The sequence below is a fragment of the Eptatretus burgeri genome, chromosome 7 (genome assembly GCF_056783735.1).
Source record: "Eptatretus burgeri isolate ZD-2024b chromosome 7, Ebu_testis_v1, whole genome shotgun sequence".
Classification (NCBI taxonomy): domain Eukaryota; kingdom Metazoa; phylum Chordata; class Myxini; order Myxiniformes; family Myxinidae; genus Eptatretus; species Eptatretus burgeri.
This window is the reverse complement of record NC_140967.1, coordinates 36,852,687-36,878,444: the sequence shown is the minus strand read 5'-3', so window position 1 is coordinate 36,878,444 and position 25,758 is coordinate 36,852,687. Positions and strand designations below refer to the sequence as shown.

The following is a 25,758-nucleotide window of genomic DNA, read 5'->3' as shown; positions in this document are numbered from 1 at the left end:
ACAGGTTTTTGTGAACAAAAGGTTTATTACAACAGAGAGTGTGGAGGGTGGAGGAGAGGAAGAGGAAGAAGACACTCACACACACGCGCGCGCGCGCGTGCACACACACACACACACACACACACACACACACACACACACACACACACACACACACACACACACACACACACACACACACACACACACACACACACACACACACACACACACACACGAAACAGATATAAAGTAAATCCAATGGTCGGAATCGCTATGAATGGTACTGTATCTATCTAATCTTATTCATTCATGTGGGAACACTGGACAGACACAGCACTATTTAATCATATTCATTTACATGGGAACATGGGACAGACACAGCACAAAGTTATTGAGACATTACAGAATGTAAGCTGAGCCATTCAACAGCAATAATGAGGGAGCTAAGTGGACAGAGGAGGATGTATGTATGTATATGTATACATATATATATATATATATATATATATATATATATATATATTTATTTATTTTGTGTTACAGGTTGTGCCCACAATGTGGTCATTCTTGTTGTTTTCTGTGCCCTTTGGTTTTTTATGTCCCCCAGACCCCCACGCCATTTTCTCAATTTTTTTTTCATTCTTTTCTCTTCACATTATTTGTATATTCTCTTTTATTTTTTATCCTGTGTGTACTAAAATGATTTTCAATTACTATTACAATATGTATACACACCAATTTGTCTCCATGTTGCTACTTATACAAAAAGCGTGTAATTCACTTTGCTGCTCACAGTTGACACAAGTATTAATCTGCATTATTTTGTGGAAATTTAAGGCGTGAAAGTAAACATTTGATCAACTTTTTTACTTTCGTTTATGACGGTGCACATTCAAAAATGAATGATCATGCTTTAAACTCTAGAAAATAAAAAGAACACTTCAAAAGCCCTTCAATAATTGCAACATTTTATTACCCTCGCCGGAGGAGAGCGTATTGCATTCAGGTCCGTTTGTTTGTTCACACATAACTTTAGTGTTTTTCTCTGCAACCACTTGTCGGATCGAGACGAAATTTTCACCAAAGGAGCGACGACTCATGGAGAATGTTTTATTGATGATTATGATATCATAGGTCACATGGTGTGGCAGCCATGTTGGAAAACCAGAAAAACTTTGGACCTCTCTATCTCTGAAACTCCACCAAAGGAATATTGAAACTTGGCACACAACTCCTCATGGGGAATGTGTGATTTTTGTTTTTGACGTCCATAGGTGCCTTAGTTATGACGTAATTGCATATGTAGAACGCTACATCTGATCAGTATGAAAATTTTTGAGGGTCATCTAGGAATAAAATCATCATCACACCATTTGAAAGCCTTGATGCCTGAGCAGGGGTAAGCTTTTTGCGGGCTTCAATCATGGAACCCTTTCTTGTGGCAATGTTTTTACGGCCAGATGTCCTTCCTGCCGCCAACCCTTTAGTCGCCTTCGACCCTGCAAGGATAATTACCAGTGTACTGGTGCTCATTTCGCCGACCTTCAGAAGGATGACAGGCTGAGTCAACCCCCTGATGCTAACTCAGCAGCCAGCGGGACTCGAACTCAGGACCCCGAGAATCCCAAGCCACCACCTTAACCACTTCGCCACACTAGGTTCATTCGTCTTGGAATAAAATGGTCCACAGAAAAAAATGATGACGTCATTGCTCACATGATTTGGCAGCTATATTGTTAAAAAAAATACCTTCAAAAATCGTCTTCTCTGAAGTGGCTGAACAGATCGAGGCAAAACTTTACAAGTATGACCGCCTATCCATGAGGAACAAAACGTTCACACATATGACGTCATCAGTCATATGTTTTGGAAGCCAGATTTGATTTACCCTAAAACCCATTAAAAAAATCTTCTTCTTCAGAACGGCTGGACAGATTGAGGGGAAACGTCGCACAAATTTTTCCCAAGTCTTGGGTGTACAAGTTTGTAAAGGAATAATTGATAGGTCACATGGTTTGGCACCCATATTGGATTAAAGAAAAATATTAAATAATGTTTTTTTTCTCTGGAACTGCTTAATCAATCGACGTGAAACTTCACATTTATGATCTCGTATCACATTTATGATCTCGTAGTGATGGGGAATACAAGTTTTAAATTTCAACCTGATCGGGTACATGGTCTGGCAATCAGTTATTTAATTTTTTGATATGTTTTCTTTGTTGTTCTTTTTTTGTTCTTGTTGAATAAAGAAGGCTCACTTGGCTGTGCCTGGATGGATTTGAGGGTGGAGGAGTTGCAGGTGAAATGCGAATCCTATCCAGGTTCCTCCTGATGACTTCATCTTTGTTTTTACCTTGTTTGGGTTCCTTCTGAGTACTCCAATGCAGGACTATACCTATTTGGTTTTCCATTTGATTTGAATTGAATTTATTTTAATCCCGTTCTAAATTCAATTGAATAATGAATAATAATTTTTTTTAAACGTCAGGGTCAGGTGTCTGATCAAAGCAGGGTTGCATCAAAGTGGGACGTCTTGGTACCCAGTCATCACTGCCAGCAGTTATAAAGTGGCAGTTCCAGTTATCTCTTTTTAATGATGTAACACCAGTACACAAATACCACACAAAATACACCACACAAAACAATCAGAGATTGCAGACTCAGGCGAGGGTCTGCAATCTCCGATTGCTCTTTTTTTCTTGTTGTTGCTGCAAAAGTGACTTTATGGGAGAAAAAAAATCCTTGTGCTGATATTTTATTTTCCTTCCATGGGATACATTTATATTTGTGAGTGTGCTGTCATCTACATTATAATTCTATGGTCCAGCATATTAACTGTATATTAAAAATCAATACCTCCATAATTCACTTGTTTGCAGTTATATCTTCTATGCTGAATCTGTGGGTTAAACCGATAGGTATTTGACGAGGTCTTTAAAACAAAGAATTACACCTCACTCCTTTGTTTGTTATATAGCTCATAGAATACCCCACAGCTAGAGTCTGCACCTCCAGTGGTTGTGGTCTCTATATTGCCAACTTCTAATTGAGGTTTAAATGTTTGTGATTGTCTTTGTTGTTTGCAGGTCAGACTCGCTGCTTCTATGGCCACACGAAACTTCCTCCAGAGTATGCCCAGTGATGAGGACAAGGAGCGGTTCTACCCCATCTTACTGCCTCGTATGTGCCTCAACAGGTGCTGTTTGGAGCAATGTGGTGTTCAAGGTTAATGCCTTCCTGTGGCTGTAATATGTTGACTCAAGGATATGTTCTTGACCTTTCCTTATGATGTTCAGACGGAATGTGAAATATTGCGTGGCATGACTTTTTTTTTACCGATCCCTGCTGAATCGGTCTTAGTTACACACATTCTCAACCAACAAAAAGAAAGACGTATGTGTAACTTATTGTAGACTAGAATGCATTGATATCCAAATGTAAAGCACTGTATGTCTGAAGCAGTTGTAGTCTTAACATGTTCTTCAATACGAGAAAAATTCAGTCTTATCTGTCTTTCTGGAAGGAACATCAAACTAATCAACCTGTCTATTTCAATGGTCAGCCACTGGAAGATATTCGTCTCTTTGACTTCTCAGGCTCACTTTCAGCCATGACCTTTCCTGGGCCATCCACATAGCAAAGATAGCCTCCGAAGCCAGCCAAAGGCTGGGTCTCCTCTGCCGATCCAAGTCTTTCCTTGGAAAATCAGAGCTACTCAATTTGCAAGGCCTTTGCCTGTAGCTCAATTGAGTACTGCTCTCCCCTATGGGTTGGTGCCTCAGCATCACATCCGTGTCTCCAAGATTCTATGGAATCTCTTGTGACCAGGCCAATGCACAAGGTCTGTTGCTTTCACATCGGAGTGGGGTCAGTGGTCTCATTTTCTACCGCCTCGTCTTCGTTATTGCTCCCTCTGCTCTGTCTTCTGACCTTCCCCAGCAACACCAGGATGCATGCGTTCTTCCAGTAACCCTCTCCTGGTTAAACTTCCAAAATCCAGGCTGACTGCACACCTCAACTTCTTTATTACTTGTTTCTCCCATCCATGGAACTGCCTTCCAGAGGCCATTCTTTCCCACTCTTCCTTCCAGGGTTTCAAACATGCAGTGCACCATTACATCAAGTGCACTGCCATCTCAGTGCACCACCCCATCCTGACCCATGATCGTTATTTATTACACCTATTAATACTTCATAACCCAATCCTCTTATTTGCTAATATCAGTCTTTCCTCCCCATCTTTCTTTCTTCCTTTCCTTTCATTTCCTTACAATCTGAGGGAGAGAGGGAGGGAGGCACCATCGTCATTCCCGTGATCAGAATAATGATACTTCTCTGGAAAAGGAATGATTTATCACTCGTCTCATTGATGTCTTATTTTACAACCCTTCATATATGTATGTTCATAAAGTCCTTGTGCAACTTTGAACCTTTATAACATTTGATGTACACAAGATAGAAACAAACTGTAAATGGCATATGAAAGCATAATTCATCAAATTGTGTTAATGTTAATGTTGTTATTGCTGTTGTTAAATCCACAATTCCCCTGGGTTTCTTGATTAGTTGACATTTTCTGATTAGCCACCTTCTACATCAGTGGTAAAGTCAAACACCACAATTGCCGAATTTTGTTCCGGAACTATTAAAATGAAATCTTTCACATATCATCTTTCCCAGCAAGACAAGGCTCCCTGCTAGTATGCAGCGAATGTACAATTGTTCTTGAACGATATCTTCTCATTAAATGGTGTGTGTGCATGTGCGTGTGCATGTGTGTGTGACATTCATTATGTTTCTTACACCATCTCGTTATCCCCGTCAGGTATTACCTAGCTGAAGGTGTCCGCCTATATTCTCAGACAACATGGCGCATGGTAGTTGGTGACTGTGGCCGCCTGCTTGTATCTCGGTATATTGACCATTTTGTGACTTATTACCTGGAAGCATCCGAGGCAAATAATCATGCAGTGCGTGAGGCCGCATGCACTTGCATTGCTGAACTTGCCACCAAGGTATGGCACATCGATATATTTATCGACTACACTTTTGATGTTTGAGTTATGATCCATCATTCGTGATTAACCACCAATTAGATAAAAACAAATTACTATAACAACATAATACATCTTCAGAAGTACAAAAAAGCTTTATACATTGCCCTGGCACACAAGTATAAGAAGACTGGAGCACAATCAGAGTGACAAATTGAGTCAGTCAGACATACACATCGGATTCTCCTCTGATGATAATCTTTGACATTTTTGAAGGAGTTTGTTGCAGGGCCCTCTAGCTCTCTTCCTTTATGAGCTTGCCTGAGTGGAAAAGATGTATGTATAAAATCCTGTGCCTTGTGCTGATCAGGCAATCTTCACCTGTAGGTGGACACAGCTAGCGTTAAGCCTCATGTGCTGAAACTCATGGAGTCACTTTTGTTGTCATTTGAGGATGAGAGTTGGCCAGTTCGTGATGGTGAGTACTCGTCTTACATGTCTTATCACACTTCTAAAGAGTTGCACTGTTTGTTTTTTGTTCACAAAGTATAGGCTTGTGAAAGAGCAAGGAGACAGAAAGTAGATGGAAATGCACTGACAGTGGGGAAAAGTGTATGCAATAACCAAAGGAATCGATGGACAGGAGATAGAATCAAGGAAAGATGCAACATAGAGGGATGGGTTAGGGCTTGGTTTTTCAAACCCGGGGGCACGACCCCATGTGGGGTCGCCGAGCAAATTTCATGGGGTCGTGGGTGTCCGCTTGCAGCGAAAAAAAAAATTGTCTATTTTCGATCGGTGTTCGCTTTTACGGCATGTAATATAAACGGTTCGTTCAAAGTATGGGAACCGGCGCAACATGACGCTTGGAATGGGATCCAGCCGATGCGCGGGCTCGCTGAAGGGCGGTTCATTTTGGCGGGAAATTAGTGGTTTGATCCACGGCTTCTCAGACTCAGACTCTGACTGTATCATTAACGTCTATTCACATCTCCACATACGACTCGAGACCTTATTTGTGATGGCAGCACCGGTCACCAGCAAATCTCAAGAACATTCTTACCAGGATAAATTTCTGGACCTTGGATTTTACCATGTGGTGGGTATAAGTGGGGCACAGAGGCCTCAGTGTGTGATTTGTTTCGAAGTGCTTTCTGCGGAGTCTATGAAACAAAATAGGTTGCAGAGGCATTTGACTACAAAACATGTGCCTTATCAGGATAAGGAGAGAGCGTTCTTTGAGAGGAAACTTCTTGCACTCAAGAATATGCGTCTTGACAGAGAGGGTACATGCCATCAGACCAATTCTCGGGCATTAGAGGCCTCGTATCGAGTGTCGCTCCATGTTGCCAAGACTAAAAAGCCTCATTCCATTGCGGAAGAACTCGTGCTGCCATGTGCAAAGGACATGGTATCTCAAATGGTTGGGGAGGAAGCGGCAAAGAAACTGGCAGTTATACCCCTCTCTGACAACCCCATCCAACGCAGAATTGAAGATATGAGTCTGGGCGTAACGGCTCAGGTCGTACAGAAGATAAAGGAATCGCCGTGGCATGCCATACAGTTGGACGAGTCCACTGATATCACATTGTACGCGCAACTCATCGTTTGGGTCCGCTTCATCAAGGCTGATAACTTTGTCGATGAGCCTCTGCTCATCAAACCATTGGAGGCCACCACCAAAGGCGAGGACATTTTTGGGAAATTAGAGCAGTTTTCTCATGCCCATTATCTGGACTTCGGAAAGTTGCTCGGTTCTACAACAGACGGCGTGCCAGCAATGTTAGGAGTGCGTTCTGGATTCAAGCCTAAATTGCTTGAGGTGGCTCCTCAGACCTCCATGGTACACTGCATGATTCACCGAGAAGCTCTCGCCTCTCGTACTTTGCCAGAAACCTTGCAGAGCGTGCTCTCAGAAGTCGTAAAATGGTGAATCACATCAAATCGAGCACTCTCAACACCAGGTTAGTCAGGCTATTCTGCCAGGAGATGGACGCCGACCAAAATAATTTACTATTCTACACTCGTCAGATGGTTATCTCGAGGAAACCTTCTTCTGCGTGTTTACGAGCTCAAAGATGAACTGAAGAAGTTCCTACGCACACAAGGGAAAACGGCATGGGTAGCATTGCTTGAGTCGGACTCTTGGCTAACAGCTTGGATACTATCGCCTATTCTCCGTTTACTCGTCTATGAAAACATGACGATGGTGAATAAAGTAAACAGTAAATATTCTTGTGTCATATGAAACTTATCTTATATATTATGAATTGAGTTTTGAATCTTTTGGGTCGCGTGATATAGAGAGGTTCTGAAATTGGGTCACCACTAAAAAAAGTTTGAAAACCACTGGGTTAGGGGATGGTTAACAGCAGTCGATAAAAGCATGGAGAAGAATGGAGGTGTACTGCCAACTTTTGAAGCCCTTTAGGGAGGAGTGGGTTTGAATAGATTGTGGAAGGCATTTCAACAAGTGGGAGAAAATAGAAACAAAGTAGTGGATGTAAGTAATAATCCTGGAAATAATGTGACTGACCTAGAGGGTCTGGGTGTGGAAAGAAGGATGAAAGAACTCATGAGTAGCAGGCCTCTGTGCTTCAGCTTCTTTGTGTGAGATGCCAATGATGTTGAGACCTTTGGACCCAACAGTATCTACCAAGTGAAAGGTGTTAAGTGGAGAGATTAGCTCAGAGTAGAGAACAGCTCTGCATTGAGCTCTCAACAATGGCCTTTTTGAAGGCTGTGAGAAGTTCAGATTTTCCAAGGAAGGACTTGGCACAACAGAGAATTCCCATTCTGCTTTCAGACCAATTTGGAGGCCAGTTTTGATGTGTGGTCTGCTCAGGAGATATATCTCATACTGATGTCCAGGAATTTGAGACACTGAACCTCATACAGTGGTGGATTGTGTAGAAATAGGTGGGTTCCCATAGATGTTGCTTCCAGACAGACAGGCTGAGAATGGCAGCTTTTCCTCGATTGAATGACATCTGCAAGACCACACCTTTCTCCATCAGCAGAGAGGGAAGTAGCTGCTGTTGGCCCTTAAGGATGTGCATAATGTGGAATTGTCAGCAATGAGAAAAAGATAATTATCAAGAGCATGAGGTATTTTATGTACATGAGTAACAGGCTTAGCTGAAAACCTCATTTTGAGAATTCTAGCCTCCACTGGAAGAGGAGATACTATTCCATTCAGAGTTAGGCGCTGATTGTGTGAGTGGAAGAAATTAGCAAGCCAGGAAAGAAGGTCAAAAGGGCAAAACGCTTGGCAAGTAGAGCTTATTGCCATCATGTGTCAAATGCCCGATAGGCCAGAGACAGTCCTGACCTCTTGTTTGAGATTCAGGCTTTCCATCCATTGTTGATGGAGCAGCAGCAGCTGGTTCAAAGTTGAGAGACTAAACGTACGAAATCCAAAGTGATGCTTGGAGATCAAGTTTAAAAGGAAATAAATAATTCAGGGCCAAGTTTACGAAAGGCGCTTGGTGAGCATTTTGCTAACACGTGCCTAACCCGTAAAAGCTGACAAAAACATTTTTGTATGCGCACAGCTAATTTCCCATCTCATTATCAATTAATGAAGGGAGATAAACAGCTGATTAGTTGTGCACCTCTAAACAGCCAATTAGCCTGTGAAACACCCACATACTTCTCCAGATGATTGCATATATCCTCGAAGATTCTGAGTGCACGTTGGTGAACTGCCATATTCCTATCCTCTTCTGCCTCTTGCACATCATTTGCTTGAATTAGCTCCCATGTAAACTATCAATTATAAGCCATGGGATCCTTGCTTCAAGGCCTTAAACACACTCTTCAACATGACCTCACTGACGTGCAGAAGTTTCCTTGTTATTTAAACGCTTAGGCCCAAAAAAAAAAATGTTGCATTGGCGTAACGGGTCACTGAAAAATAGGGTAGGTCGGTCGGGATCTTTTTTTTTTTTTTTTTTCTCTCCTAATAAATCCCTCCCAAAATCTCCCCTGGCTCGAGTACCACCCTTTTTGTCGGCGGGTTCTGTCCGAAACACTTCCGGGTTTTTGCGATCGCGATCGCAATCAACAAGATACTTGAAATCGATAGCAAAAAAACAAAAAAAAAAACGTAGGGTCGGCGGAATTTTTAGGGTCGGGCGGGTTACGCCAATGCAACATTTTTTTTTATTTTGGCCTTATGATTAGGTTTTGATCGTGCATTGGATAACCAGTCTTCGGTGATTGACGACCAACTTTGAACTGGTAATCATCGCATGATTAGCGATTTCACACGTATCTAACTCTTAAATGCCTTTTGTAATTCAAACCATGATGTCCGCTGTGGTGATGGATTTCAAAACTTTGCTTTCTGGCCTGTATCTGTATCCTGTATCTGGAAGTAAGCTTTCTGGCCTGTATCTATTACCTGCATCTTTATTCACCAGCCTCGCACCTATTTATTTGAAACTTGTACATTGCTTCCCTGGTTGTTGCATGGCATCTGATTCTGTCGACAGCCTCCTGCTCCCACATTTGTTGGTCAATGTATACTATACTCCATGTAAAATGGCAACACACTTCACTTCCCCACAATACAATTGTAGTTATTTAGTTAACGACATACCACTATAGTTTTACTTCACCTAACCATAGTATCACTGTCATTTTATTTTGGTTTACTACAATACTACTGTAATTCTGATTCACTTTACTGCAGTAGCATTGAAGTTTCCCTTCACTTTACTACAGTATAACTTCACTTCACTACATTAACACAGCAGTTTTACTTCATTTCACAACAGTAGCATTGCTGTTTTACACCGTGGTTTTACTTTAATCCACTGCAGTTGTACCAAGGTTTTCAATTTGCATTCACTATAGTACTACACAGGCTTTATTAATCTCGCAACATTACTACCAAGGTTTTACTTCCAGTGTGTTTGTGTTTGTGTTTGTGTTTGTGTTTGTGTTTGTGTTTGTGTTTGTGTTTGTGTTTGTGTTTGTGTTTGTGTTTGTGTTTGTGTTTGTGTGTGTGTGTGTGTTAAAGGAATGCAGAGTCAAAATCCCTTGTGAAGGATTTTTATTTATTTTTATAAACAACGAAAACAAAAATACAAAGGCTAACAAAGAATATTACACGTGTTTCTGACCACAATTGTTGCTCATCAAGCTACATTGTTTAGCTTCCATCTAATGAAGTTGCTGATAGAATCTTCTCCCAATGGGCTTATTCCCAACCTCTGAAACCATGATTATTGTAAATTTCTTCACAAACCCAGCAACTATAATTATTGTCACCTACTGTCCCACAAATGTTGAAGAAGAGGACACAGTATAAGTGCACTACAATAGTCTGAGAAGGGCCAAATAAAAGTCCCTGCCCACAACATGCTCATGATAGCACAGGTCTTCAATACACGAGTTGGATTGGAAGATACTCATTTTCTTTTTCATGACACGGCAAATCACAATCGTCAATTCCTCGACGGCCTTAAAACTTAAAAAGGGGCTTGAAATCGTTAACACTCGTTTCCAAAAGAAAGAAGGAAAACGTTGGACTTTCATCGACCCAAATGGCAGCGACTATCTCCTCGTTCATAAAAAAGTGGAGAAATAGTGTGAAAGATGCTGAGCTATATAATGCTTTCACCAGTGTTGTATCAGCCCATCATATAGTTATTTCACGTGTCAAATTCAGCCTGAGGGAGAGTAGAACTCTGCTGAGGAAAAACCAGTTTTGTTGGGGGCTCTCAGAACAAACACAGAATTGCAGAAGGAATATGTTGGAGAAATCCATGACGAATTTCAATGTCTTCTCTAGGATACAGAAGAAACAGCAACAGTAAGATTACGACCATTTTATCCGAGCTAACCAACAAGCAGCAATAAAAATTATACCAAAAAGAAAGAAAGCCAAGAAGAATCATCTTTATAAACATCTTTGAGTAGCAAAGACAAGAGAAAACGCCAAACGATTTTATGAAGCTCATCAACTCGAAAACAAAGGAAAGCAACCACCTCAAATATGAACAGGTGTGCTGGAGGAAGAGGACGTATTCAGGGAATAAGGGTGTCCTTAGCTGACTTAAGTAAGAATCATACATTACCTTATATGCCTATTTTGTAGTTCTTTTCTTCTCGACTAATGTTTGGCTTTCATCACCTTGCATTTTTGTTTGGCTAATGTTTAATTTCTTTTCAGGATAACAAAGAATAATGGCAAAAGCCAAGCCATGAGATACTGACTGCATGTTATAAATTCGTCATCCAATTGTGAAACGATATCAGGTGCTCGACTGCCAGCTGGTTGAGATGTGATGAGGAATTGTGTTTTATCATCGACTGCAAAAACTCACAATTACTGAAAGTGAAAATAGTGTTATTGATCATCTTGTGCCATTTCAGATCAAATCTAGACGACCGATAAGACAAAAGCACCACATTGTCAAGAAGGTTAAAGATCTGTTACCAACATGTCCATCTGATGAGACATTATAAAAGAAGTAACCAGAAAGACAAGTTAGACCAAGCAAAATATACTGAAATGCTTGATAAGCTGTTCGATATCAGTCATGCCAATTCATTTCAAATGATAAAGAATGAAGAAGATAGACAGTTTATGTTACTGCAACAGGAGTCAAACACTGGTTCAATTGCAGGTGTTAATAAAAAAAACTAGAGCTCAAGGAGAATCGGTCTGCTGAACAACATGAATGTGAAGAATGATTTCAAAAAATGAATGGCACTCTCAGATAATGATATAGTAGAACAAAAATCATTGGAAACTGCTGAATATGAAAGTAACAAGTCAAGTGATGCCAATTCTTGTAAAGATTCTGAAGAATAATTTGGTGTCACACCATCATGGCATAAAAGCCCTCGGTGCAAGCATATCATGTCACCAAAAGTTTCAGCTGTTCTGGACCGTGCAAATGGCAGCATTCGAAAATCAATAATGATAATGGGTTCTGTACTCAATGAAGCAGGTTGCTCAATATCATTGACAGTTCTTTTGAGAAGTACATCATGTACTGTACAGTTCTTTTGAAAAGTACATCATTTCCAGTTCTTTTGAAAAGTACATCATCTCCAGATCTTTTGAAAAGTACATCATCTCCAGATCTTTTGAAAAGTACATCATCTCCAGATCTTTTGAAAAGTACATCATCTCCAGATCTTTTGAAAAGTACATCATCTCCAGATCTTTTGAAAAGTACATCATCTCCAGTTCTTTTCGAGCTGCAATCGTGATGATATTTGAATATGATATTTGTAAATAATGATATTTGAACATGTGGTCTGGGAGTGTGAGCATGGCATGAAAGATAGAGGAAAAGGTCAGAAAAGGGGTGGGGGTATATATATGTATATATATATATATATATATATGTATATGTATATATATATATATATGTATATATATATATATATATATATATATGTATATATATATATATGTATATATATATATATATATATATATATATATATATATATATATATATATATATACACATACAAATACAAGGTGTGTTCAAAAAGTATCCAACCTTAATTTTTCGTTCGTAAACAAATGAAGCTCGGGAGGCGTGGTTTGGTGCACGTATGTAGGCGATCCTAATCCGTATGCGTGAATATTTTCGGGCCTGCAGAAGCTGTCAGTCGCCGACAGACCGCCAATGAGTGAGGAAGTGTAAGTGAGCGCCGTCGGATTTTCGTTTTTGACAAAATGACGGATCACTGTGGTCTCATCGCCAGTGATCACTGTGTTGAAGAAGTTGGGGTCGCTGTTCACAGTCTCCAGCATGTCCTGTGTGATCTCCAAATGGAGTTGCTTCTGCTCGATCGTTAGCAGCTTTGGCACGAACTTCGCTGAGATTCTCCTTAAGCCCAAATCCTCAGTCACAATGGAATGAATGGATCCAATGCTGACGCCCGCCTTGTCTGCAAGTTCTCTCATCGTGATTCGACGATCCTGCATCAGCAGGGTCCTCACTTGGTCAATGACGATCTCATTTCGGGATGTTGAGGGCCTACCAGAACGTGCTTCACTTTCCACTGATGTGCGACCATCTTTGAAGCGGTTGTACCACTCTTATCTGTGTGGTGCCCATTGCTTCGTTCCCGAAGGCCTGTTGAATCTTGCGGATCGTTTCTACTTGGGAATCGCCAAGCTTTACACAAAATTTGATGCAGTAGCGTTGTTCATGTTTTTCCGTCATTTTGTCAAAAACAAAAATCCGACGGCGCTCACTTACACTTCCTCACTCATCGGCGGTCTGTCGGCGACTGACAGCTTCTGCAGGCACGAAAATATTCACGCATACTAATTAGGATCACATACGTGCACCAAACCACGCCGCCCGAGCTTCATTTGTTTACAGACGAAAAATTAAGGTTGGATACTTTTTGAACACACCTCGTATATATATATATATGTTTATATATATATATATATATATATATATATATATATAAACATATATATATATATATATATAAACATATATATCTATTTATATTTATATATATATATATATATATATATATATATATATATATATATATATATATATATATATATATATATATATATATATATATATATATATATATAAACATATTTATATATATATATATATATATATATATATATATATAAACATATTTATATATATATATACATATATATATATATATATATATATATATATATATATATATATATATATCTTCTTCTTCTTCTTTCGGCTGCTTCCGTTAGGGGTCGCCACAGCGGATCATCCGTATGATCCGCATAGTGATTTGGCACATGTTTTACGCCGGATGCCCTTCCTGACGCAACCCTGGTCGCCTCTTACGACACAGGGATATGGTACACCTATTTTTTAACCGGGGTATACACCGGCCCAGTACACTGGTACTCATTTTGCCGAAGGATGACAGGCTGAGTCAACCCCCTGGTGTATTAATTCAGTGGCTCAACGGGGCTTGAACTGAGGACCTCTTGGATCCCAAGCCGCTGCCCTAACCACTGCGCCAACACCAGGCTATTATATATATATATATATATATATATATATATATATATATATATATATATATATATATATATATATATATATATATATATATATATATATATATATATATATATATGTATATATATATGTGTTGTTGTTCGTCTTTCGGCTGCTCCCGTTAGGGGTCGCCACAGCGGATCATCCGTTATGATCCGCATACTGATTTGGCATAGGTTTTACGCCGGATGCCCTTCCTGATGCAACCCTGGTCGCCTATTACGACACAGGGATAAGGATTGGGTTTTGCCATGATTCCTGGCTGCCCTACACCCTCTCATAGCGCGGCCCAGCGCAGAGCACCCGTCCTCAAGCAATCCTCCAACCCAAGCCTTCGAGTAGCCAGATTACAGGCGCACGCCACTACGCCCTGTTATATATGTTTGTTTATATATATATATATATATATATGTTTGTTTATATATATATATATATATATATATATATATATATGTTTTTTTATATATATATATATATATATATATATATATATATATATATATATATATATACATATATATATACATATATGATGGAACATTTTAAATTCACCTATGGCCAGTGAGAGACACTGCCCGAGAGGTGAGGTGTATAATGAGCTAAACACATGGGAAAGAAATGATGATTGATTCAAATGGGAGAGTGAGAAATTTATTTTGGGTAAGCTTATGGGAAATAAGAGAAAGATGGGCAATGTTGAGAGAATGGGCAAGTTGTAGTAGATTGAGGCAGTACAGGAGGGGTAGGAGTTTACTTTAGGTCGGTAAGGTATAATGTGGGTAAGAGAGAGGAGGAGGAACCTGGACCATGAAGGAAGGTGAAGGTGAGTGAAAGTGGGAGTATTATATTGAGGGTTGAGGCATATTAACATGTGATTGATTACTTGCAGGGATAGATTCAAGTGTGTGTAATTGATACAAAAGTACAAAAAAAAATTGCAGCAGAAAACCTGGCAACATGTACATGAGGTGATTAACAGTGCAGGTAACAATCAACGAGACGAGATAAATCTGGAACGTTATCCTTCGCTTTGGTAGTTGAACTCTTGGAACAGAGCAAGATAAGTGCATAGGAAAGTATAACTGGAAGCTTATTGCTAAAAAAAATGATGTGTACAATTAATGCACAATGTTTCTTATCTTTGTTGTTTGGAATACAATGAATTTTTGTTTAAAACGATGAATATTTTTTTTTTCATATGAATATCCTTTCACTTGCTCTTTTGCATGACAAAGCTGCCTGCATGGCATGTGGAAACTTGGTCGTCTGCTTCCCCATCGAGATGAGGTGGGTTTTAGATTCGGTCAAGTTAGCAGTCCTAGAATAATTGAATTCCATAAAAAAAGATACAAAGAAATGCGAACACAGGAAAATGGCATTCATCACATGTTCATGCAGATGTGGTAGTTTCCATAATTTCTGCTTATTTTTCCTTAATCATTTCTTTCTCATTCCATGTTGCATGCTGCTAAACATCGTGGAGAGAAATATTTATTGCATTAGTATAATCGCATTGTGTACACATACCTGTTTTGAAGCCTGGTGTTGGCTTAGTGGTTAGGGTGGTGGCTTGGGATCCCAGGGTCCTGAGTTCAAGCCCCGTTGGGCCACTGAATTAATACACCAGGGGGTTGACTCAGCCTGTCATCCTTCCGAGGTCGGCGAAATGAGTACCAGTGTACTGGTCCCGGTGTATGCCCTGGTAAGAAGAGGTGTACCATATCCCTGTGTGTCGTAAGAGGTGACCAGGGTTGGCGTCAGGAAGGGCATCCGGCCATAAAACATTGCCTCAAGAAAAAAGCCCAACCCCTGCACAGCAGGGAAAAATGGCTGTAAAAACGGTACACATACCTGTTTTACTTAAGGCTCTCCTTATCAATAATTTTCCATTTATTTCTCAAACCTGGAAAGAAAACTTATCTTTGGCGTGGATCTAACTTGTGCATTTTTTGTTGTAAAGCAACTTCCACGAAGGCTAGGTCGAGTGAATAAATATTCCTTGTTGTACCCATGTAAACGTAGACGGTGATCACGTTTGATGCACGAAAGGTAATACCGTGAAACAACTTTAAAAGAAAAACGGGAAAAGATCATTCCCGTGAACAATAAATATTTTCAGTACATTACTTAACGGATATTATTTTGTGAATTCATGCAAAATATCGAAACTGCACTCTGCAGTGATGAGTTTGTGTATTAAAACGAACAGTTTGAGAGGGATGCAAATGGTGCATTTTAAAAATATATATATATTTTAAAGTCCATAGAAATCTATATTTTAAAAGGAGCTGTTTCTGTCTGATGTTCTGAGAACGGATGAAAAGATTTCAATAAAAACAACGGTGGTGGATTCAGGTTTGGAAGGTTTATGTGGCAAAAAAAGAAGAAAAAAAAAGGATGGTTTGTATGTGGGTACATGGGCACACGTGGTGGAACTGCAAAATGCCATCTTGCAATGCTGGTTATCCCTGCACAGTGGGCAGGATCTCCCAGGACTCCTTTTTTGTTCTTGCCCAATAGATTAGCCATCGCAGAAAAGATTGGTATTCCCTTCGGCGAGGTGACGGGTCTTATATGCTCATGTAAGATTAATTACAGAGAATGTAAGATTAAGTGAATAAGAATGAAGAGGAAAGGGAAAAATATTTTCATACTTGGTACAACTTTAATATTATTACACTGTTGTTTTACATCTTACAATGAACATTTTTGTGCTTAACCATTATGTACTTTAAATCTCAGATAATTTAACGATGTGGAACGTTCTATTCAAATGTTTAGTTACACATTAGTGTATTTTATTCTTGCATGCCGAACAGAAATTTGAGAATGCCCATTTATTTGACTGCAGACCACTCTCAGCAATATGAATAATCCATTTAATGTTGTTTCTTTTTGGAAGCGTCTGCTGTATAGCTTATGGCAAGCGAAACTCACAACTATTCTTTATGCTACTTCACATTTGCATTAGCAAGAGTTAACTTTAAGATTGGATATATGAATGCAAAATGAAAAAGAAAAGTTGGTTTCTCTGTAAAAAAAATTAAAAATGCCGGTAAACTCGATCGAGATGGAGATGAAATCGTTATGGAGGATAACAGTGTATCAACATCTCTTTGAGGCTTAACCAAGACGGAGGACTGAACCACACTTCCTTCCTGTTTTGGTCAAAATATGGGAGGTTTTGAGCACTTCCCAACACAATAATATTACTATTTTTTTGAGTGGCCAAACATGTTATTGAAGTAGGTGGTTGCCTGCTTTTCAAACACAATTTAAAGCGCTTGTCAAGCTGGGTAGACCACTATGGCAATTAAAAGTGGATCTTCAAAGTATGTTTGGAGATTCAGTTCAAACGAAATGAACCAAGTGTGGACTTTTCACATTAAGGTTCATCAATTTTTCATTTGTTTCCTTTTATCTCTCATGTTCTACTTTTTCTTTTACATTTTAATGTTTGTCAGTAATAACATTCTCTAGTTCATAGCACCATAAAATTAATAGATAATTATCTTTTGCTAATTCTAATCTTCACTTATTTCAACAGTCTCCAAACGTATCTGTTTGAAATGGTTCAAGTGGTAAGAGTCAATTATATTTAAATAATCTAAGTGCTTAAAATTTGGTCATTTTAATGATATTGGCAATTTTCATTAATTTATTCTATTTATTTATTGATTGTGCACTGGGCAACCATAGATCATCATGAGGTTCCCCTGCCAAAAGTCATGTTTGCCCCGTGTGAGTCAATAAATTTGATGGGGAGTTGTCAAAAAAATGATGCAAGTAATCGTGGTTTCACACAAATATTTATGCAAAACGGTGTGCAAAGTTGACGTTAACCACCATGTTTGCACTCGATGGATCCCCTCATCCCCTCGTGTGTATACGATCCCAAAGTAACTTTGATTTCAATTTGTGCACTTAGATTTGCAAACAATCTTGATGATTCATTACTCTCAATTGTGAATCGATTTCAGGCTGTTTTAAATTCTCAAATTAATATTCAAATTGCCCGAATGTTTTAACCTTGAGCAGGACTAGTGTCCTATTTTTACCTCCACCACCAAAGGTGAAGGAGGCTATGTTTTCACCCCTCTCTGTCTGACTGTGTTATTTGTAAAATCATAGATTTTTCAAGTATATTGGTCAGTCAATTTTGTTATTCTGTCTGTCTGTCTGTCTGTCTGTCACCCACAGGGTGACACCCACAGGTCACCCACAGGTCAGGTTTATCACCCACAGGTCACAATTCCAAACCAATTGTCATGAAACTATCAAGTTGCAGAGGTAGTCTCAACTCAGAAGCCTATTGATTTTGAGGTCAAACTTCTAAAATCATCAATTTACATCCTATTAACTTGGAAGTTGAACAGGATTTGCAGAGTCCATCGCTGAATTGGGGAAACAACTATTTTTGAGGTCAAAAGGTCAAAGGTCAACTCAAGGTCAAACTTCCAAAATCATCAAATTGAATCTGAAAAATTGTCAATTTTCATCTGATTGACCTGAAAATTAAGCAGCAATTGCATTGTCCATCACTGAATTAGGAAACCAAATATTTATGAGGTCAAAAATTAAAGGTCAACTCAAGGTCAAACTTCTAAAATCATCAATTTTGATCTGAAAGATAATCAATTTTCATCCAATTGACCTGACCTGAGCTTTGATTAAGATTGTCAATTTTGATCTTAATGAAACGGACAATTTGATGTATTCATGGCAACCTTTGGAGAGGGGGACTGTGCAAGTATCATGCTCTGCATGACATCTTTTTCTTGTTTGTTTGTCTGTCTGTGTGCATGAAATCTCTCTCACAAAGTTGTGGACAGATCCAGATGAACTCTGGTGGGAAGGTTCGGTGTGTGACAAGGACAAACTGATTAGATTTTGGTGAAGATCCGGATCCGGATCCGGCTACTAGAATTTTTAAAGTGATTCTTCACCATTGAGGGATAGGGCCAAAAATGATATACAGCACGATATCTCAAAGTTGTGGACGGATTCGGACGAAACTTGGTGGACAGGTTGGATGTGTGACAAGGAAGAATTGATTCAATTTTGGTGAAGATCTGAATCCGGATCTGGATAGAAGAATTCTTTAATTTTTTTAAGTGATTCTTCACACTTGAGAGATAGGGCCAAAAACAATATATAGCATGATATTTGAAAAATGTATTGAGCCTGATATGTTCTTGTGGATCAAGCATTATGGGGCGGAGGTATGCGCACTACCAAGTGCCTTTCTAGTTGTTTCAGTGTCGGATTAATTCTGGCACATATGAGTTGCATGAAGGAATGTCGTGTACACGTGTATGCACGAGTTTGCGTGTGTGTCTGTCTTTGTGCTCACAAGTTATTTTGTCCTAAATATGTGATGGGGTGGAGTTGAAAGAGCTCTCTTTTTAACTCACATGGAATGTAGTTCTGGAGAGCTTAAGGGATGGCGTGCCGTCCGTCCACAAATAATTGCAACTTCTCTGAAACTACCCATACGATTTCAATTAAACTTTTCCACAACGTTCATCACCGTGTATGTACCAAAGTTTGCTCATGGCATTAAAAACAAACAAACAAAAAAACAGGCCCTAAGGGGTTCAACAGGGGTTGCCCCCCAAAATAGTATTTGCTTTCTTCTCTGAAACAACAGACAATTTCGATGAAACTTGACCACAACATTCATCACCCATGATGCTGAAATGAATATTCCTATTTTCACCAAACTGGAGAGCTTCTCAGAACGAAGGCTTCCTGATGCTCTCAAATTATATCAAGAAATTGCCCATTAAATCAGTAAATTTAAAGGTCCAAGGTCATTATAATTCTACAATCGCTACTTTTGACTTGTCATAGTATTCACCCGATTTAAATGTAATTTGGTCAGAATCATCTCTGCATGGTGCTTTCACAGGTTTGTTCAAACCTTCGGCTAATTTACATATTTAGTGGGTCATCCATGCTTACCAGTGGTTCCCTGGTTCTACCAGACATTGCCCTTATTTTTATTATTGACCAACTTGGCATAGTCACAAATATACTATTTGGCAGTATGTCATTCTGATGAACCTGTAACACGGGTGAAATCTGGATTGATGGTTCTGCTTTCATTTATTTGTGACCATAAATCTCATCCTTCAAAGATCTGAGTGTCACACCGACATCATCTTTAGTCCATGAGCCAGGTGAAAAGTGGGTATCAAGCGACTGAATAAACGCCGTTGTGATTTTTTTGGGTAGCTTGACATCTCAGATGTCAGAAAATCTCAAGCGGACATTTCATTTCAGTAGCTTAATACCACTACGGCGTCCATTTTCAAAGATGGCCACCATTCCCTCCGCCGAAACTGGGAAAGATAACTAAAATGTAATAACTCATCATTGGAATGGATTAAAACCTTTTATTTGGGATCATTTTGCTCGAAGTTACATACAAATTCCTCTCATGTGTAATAAAAGTGGTTTCTACAAGTCATTTTCTGTAAAAAAAAAATTACAAATATATCCGACAAATGAGGTATTTTGGCCGAGTTTTCGTGAAACATTCTTGAAAATACTTATAACGACCCATTAATTGAAAGCTTGACCAAAAGTCCACTTTAGTGTGAAGTTAGCATCTATCTTGACTCTAGAAAGATGGTTATAATGCTTCAGGAAGGCCTGTGGCAATAAACAGAGTCTTCTGAAATCACTGATCACCATCATCGTCGCTGTCATCTACGTCTTGTGTGAAATCATCTTCATCCTCATCCTCTTTCCAATTAGCACACTACTTTAACTTGTAAGCCGGTGTGCACAATACACCATTGTCTATGCATGAACATGTGCCTTTCTTGCACGCTCGGGAGCAATCACAAGACAACAAAGGCAGGACAACATCTGGTGCAGGTCGGATGGTAAGCCATTGAATTGCTACATCCCCTTCAGTGACGGTCCAACCATGTCCATCAGTTGGCTTTGGAACATCCGGCTTGTTCTCCAGACTTCTTCTCCATATGGAAGCCTGATAATTAGCCCTTCTAGTGTGCTGATACAACGCATCCCGACAAGGTGGCAATTGTCCTGTTGTCACTTCACCCCGTTTGGATCTGAACAGTTCATATCTGAGTGCATTGACTTCTTTGATCTCTGTATTCGATGAATACATTTTGCATGTGTATGCCTGAACAAGAGCAAATGTTTCATCACTGAGCTCCCAGTCTTTACCAATGTCAGAGAACACTCTCCGACAGCTTTCATCTTTCCGAATATTGTTCAACGACCTTACTTTTCCTTGTCCTGCAAATGCACTGACTACATCGCAACCCGTCCAGGCATGCACTCCGATCAGAGCATTACACACATCCTTCCCAAGAATTGTTCCGAGGCGGTTGATATCAATAATGCGAATTTTGTTCTTTTTTCCTCGTCTCAGCAGTATCCTTGTTCCCAATTCAAGATGAAATCCAAGAAGGAGCACTAGGACATCAGTGTCTTCTGATATAACCATCACTTTCGAAAAAGAAGAAGCAGCATGTCTGCAGTGCAGAATCAGTCTAGTATCAGCTTCTTTCTGACTACACTCAAGTTCGGAAACCTCCTCTACCCGGTCACTTACACATTTTTCGCCTGATGTGACGAAAAGTTATGTGTCTAAGAGTTTGTTTTGGCATGATGGATCCTTCAAACTACTTGACAAGTATTCGATGAAATTATTCTTACTCTCCCCACTTGACAACAACCTTTTCCAATTTTTTATCCTGTGGCCCGCCCGGATCTCTTTGAAGACTATGCCTTCAGCAGAGCCTCGGTTCATCCGCTTTGCATTTTTTAATCGAACTATCCTTGTAAGTATCAAACACAACATCAATTCTGCTGCTTCCCTTCCCCTCGTTGAGTACATAGTTCAAGATCCTCTGTGACATTTCAGCAAATGTGTGATTGTCCCCATTCATTTTCTGAACTAAACCCATGCCATCAATTATCGTGGCTGTTCGATCTGATGGTGGGTCAACCTTCGCTGCCTCTTTCTCAATATGATTCCCAAGTCTAACTTTGTCGGTCTTTTTTAATGTGCCATCCCCATTAGCCAATGACCATGGTTTTTGTCCTAGAGGATACGAAAGAACATCTCTCATATCCAGCTTTCTGTTTTCAGAAATAAGGATCATTTTACCAAAGAGCCGGTTGTCTGCTTTCAGGACTACCTCTTTGTCTCGTGTTTTCACAGTTGTTACTTTCTGTAGGTCAGCAAATGTTTTCAGCTTCAGTCTCTTTATAGGTTCATAGAAACCTTCTCCACTTTCCAATTTCAAAGTAAACCGCATAAACGCCTCCTCCCCCTTCTCCTGTGCACTGAGCAAGTCCTTGCAGACATCGGCTGGAGCGATGAGCCCAGTAGAAATGCTCACGAGATCGGAATATCCCTCGTCAAATGGATTCATCCAGTTACTCTCTAGCATTTCCTGCACAGCCTTTACATCCGCTTGATCTTTACTCATGCGAGATCTCTGCAGATCCTGATGTCCTGAGGAACTTTGGATGAAAATTAGTTCCCTGAGTTGACGTAAGGCTTCTGAAATAGGCTCTGCAGTGAGGTAGTACCGAGACACGGTCCCATGCTTCATGCTAAACCCTCTGGTTCCACCTGAAGTTTGTGTGTCTTTATTTACAGTTTCCTCAAGGGTTTGGTCTTCAGCAATTTTCCCGAATGGGTTTCCACTGCTGCGCTGAACAGAAAACCCCCCATTGAGAAAATGTTGGTGAAGATCAGGGCAATCAGAATTGAGCATCATCATCTGACCGTAGTGAACTGGAAGATAGCGCGAGTAATTGGTTTTTTCCATTGCAAAACACCATGGAATCATCTTCCGAATCCATGCTCGGTGAAGATACCAATCGCCTTCACCATCGGCTCTGATCAGACCAGGTAATATTTCCACCAGATCAATGTACGTCATCCAGAATGCGGAAACAGGACCTCTATCATTGCACAGAACCCCTAAGTATACCTCAAAAAGATGAAGTATCCTTTGGCAAGACATGTCTTGCTCAAGTGATTCAAGTGTAACAGAGCACATATTTTCATGGAGATCAGCCACACATCGAAAGGTTTCATCAAGCGTGTGAAGATCATCATGGTGGCTGTTGTCTAACCACTCTAAAAACCCTGACCAAACCTGTCGCATCATCCCTTCATAAACGATTTTATGAAGACGCACAGCTCGGTTGTATTGCTGACCCAATAAGACTTTCTCAATTGACCCTTCTGCTATTATCCCCGATTCAACCGCTAGATCACGCAGTCCAGCAGATCCAAACAGCTTTCCAATTATGCCCAGTAAATTGCAGATGACATGAAAATTTCCCATCATCAAGACAATGCGTTCGAATTTCAACTGGTGTTTCCAAGCTATCTCTGTAGCTTTGGCATACAAAGCTTGGTCCATTACCACACATATTTTGTCAAGTTCTAATGACTGGCAAATGGACACTGATTTGCACAGAATCTCTTGCACAGTAGAAAGATCTGAAGGTGGGGCATTGATTGTTGGCAGGTAACCAACGGTGTCCTTGGATACTGAAACATTGTCCCTTGTCTGGATATTGAATCCAGTCCATGATGGTATGATCTGGTTGTGAATATCATGCCATCCACACAAGAAGCCAAATGTAATTTCGCTGGTGAGCACTTGTGGATGCATCTATGAATGGCATTGACAAAGTTGGCGTGTTTAGTGGGGGTGGAACCATTCTCTGGCCTGCTACATACAATGGCAGACAGTCACCAACTGTCTCAATTGTTCTTCTATTCTCCTGCTTAAAAACGATTGGCTCATCTTGCCTCTGTGGAGCACAGGTTAAAGACACAGGCTGCATCACAATACCGTTAATACGATGTGTTGTTCCTTCTCCGCTCAGTGTCTCTTCCCTCCTGTCAATGTTGTTAAAGGCTAAAACAGTTGGGACACCAGGATGAATTCCTTTGGGAATGCCACCATCACCTCGACTAACTTTCTCGACGCATAATGCTGTGTCAATTTCTTCGAGTCGGGTAAAGGAACAACAGTGACCAAGCCTATTGAGGGTCCTGATGCCTTCCACATTACCTGTCAATGCTTTCACAACATAAGCTAACAGGACATGCTTAGGTGTGACAACCTGCGCATTTGTCACAGCATTCAGGATATCTTGTGCAAATGACCATGACAGCCTAGAGATTCGGTCAGATGCGTCGCGCTGTGTACCCCCCAGGAGCACCTTCAAAAATGTCATGACACTCTGGCAACTCAATGTATGATTTGTCCAGTTCTTCGGGGTGCGGAGGCCACATTTGTTCTTGTATGCTACCCTTGATGCTATACCTGAGTATGATTGCAACATTTTCAATCAACTGGACACAGTCTTGTCCTTGGTTGTACAGCTGAATTCGCTTTTCTAAACGGATAACTTCAGATGCAATGTCATCGGTTTTAAGGTTATGTGGTCTAAAGGCCCGGTCACACCTTGACGTTTTAGCCAGCGATGGCAACGTATTAAAATTTATGTAAAACGCTGGCTTACGTTGAACTTTTGATGTTTTTTTTTAAAGATTCGGACGTATTCATAGCGACTTGGTCTTATGTATAACGCATTGGTAATGGACACAGAACGTTTCGTTGTGTTATAGATAACTTATATCAACGAATGCTGAACCTGTTGTCGGCCTACACAACCGATGCCCAACGATAGTCTAACTTAGGCATAGCGCGTTGCACGCATCGCTGACGATGTCGTGACGTAGCCTATTAAAAGGCTGACGCACAACGATTCGAATCATAACTGCCGTAGAAATGGAAGTGTCAACATCGCGGTCACACCTTGGCGATCTTGCCAGCGTATGCCGACCTAATAAAAATGTGTCTAAAACGTTGGGGCATGTCAAATACGGTATGAGTAAGTTTGGTATACGTGAGTAGAACGCTAAAGTACGCTATCATACGTCGTAGTAAGTAGAGTACGTCAAGAAATTTTAAATATGTTCAAAATTTTACGACGTACTCGGCGTATGACACACGTTCCGCATGCGATGGGGATAAGTTTTACACACCATATGTGGACGCTTACACACGTCCACAAAGGCTACTTATAAGCTACTCATAAGTCGAAACACGTCACGGTAATGTATTTTTTTATGCGAAACTTATTTCTAACTTGTGTTTGACGTGCTTTGAACCAATTCTTTACGTAGTCGCAACACACATCGACGTATGTAGACGTATTCCAATGACGTCTTCCGGTCGACAAAAATAAATAAATTAACGTGTTTCTAGCTTACAACTGCCATATAAAGACGTGTTCCCAGCGGTTTTGGGAATTGGTATATAAAAATTCTGCTCATAAAAGGGGAACCCAACAGTGTTTTCGAGTCCTTTTTGAGTCGATGTCCATATCAGCAGTAACAGTAACAGTATCAGTAGCAGTATTAGTATTAGTAGTAGTTTGTTCATGTTGGAAGTAGTAGGTGAGTGTGAGTGTGAGGGGGAGGGTGTGGGTTATGATCGATCGTCCTTGCGTCCGCGTGTCCACGGGTAGGAGACATCTTTTCACCATTGTTCGAAGTTCTTCGCGGCTAATTTTTATGGGGCTTTTTCAACAATGAGCTATGGCTTGTTTTTACGATTTAGGTCTATTCATAACGGGTTGGACAAATGCACAATGAACTAATAATGTGCATACAGCGCTTTGATTACTTATAGATACGA

General features: G+C 40.0%; 1 protein-coding gene across 2 annotated transcripts in view; it reads left to right on the top strand.

Annotated features, from left to right (window-relative positions):
* LOC147023050 (uncharacterized) overlaps nucleotides 1–25,758 on the top strand; it is a 102,765-nt gene that overhangs the window by 41,863 nt on the left and 35,144 nt on the right. For both annotated transcript variants that reach the window (XM_085888054.1, XM_085888053.1), the window contains exons 7-10: nucleotides 3,072–3,181; nucleotides 4,811–5,000; nucleotides 5,367–5,457; nucleotides 15,274–15,325. In XM_085888054.1, coding sequence (XP_085744180.1) covers nucleotides 3,072–3,181; nucleotides 4,811–5,000; nucleotides 5,367–5,457; nucleotides 15,274–15,325 — 443 coding nt within the window. The remainder of the gene's footprint in view (nucleotides 1–3,071; nucleotides 3,182–4,810; nucleotides 5,001–5,366; nucleotides 5,458–15,273; nucleotides 15,326–25,758) is intronic.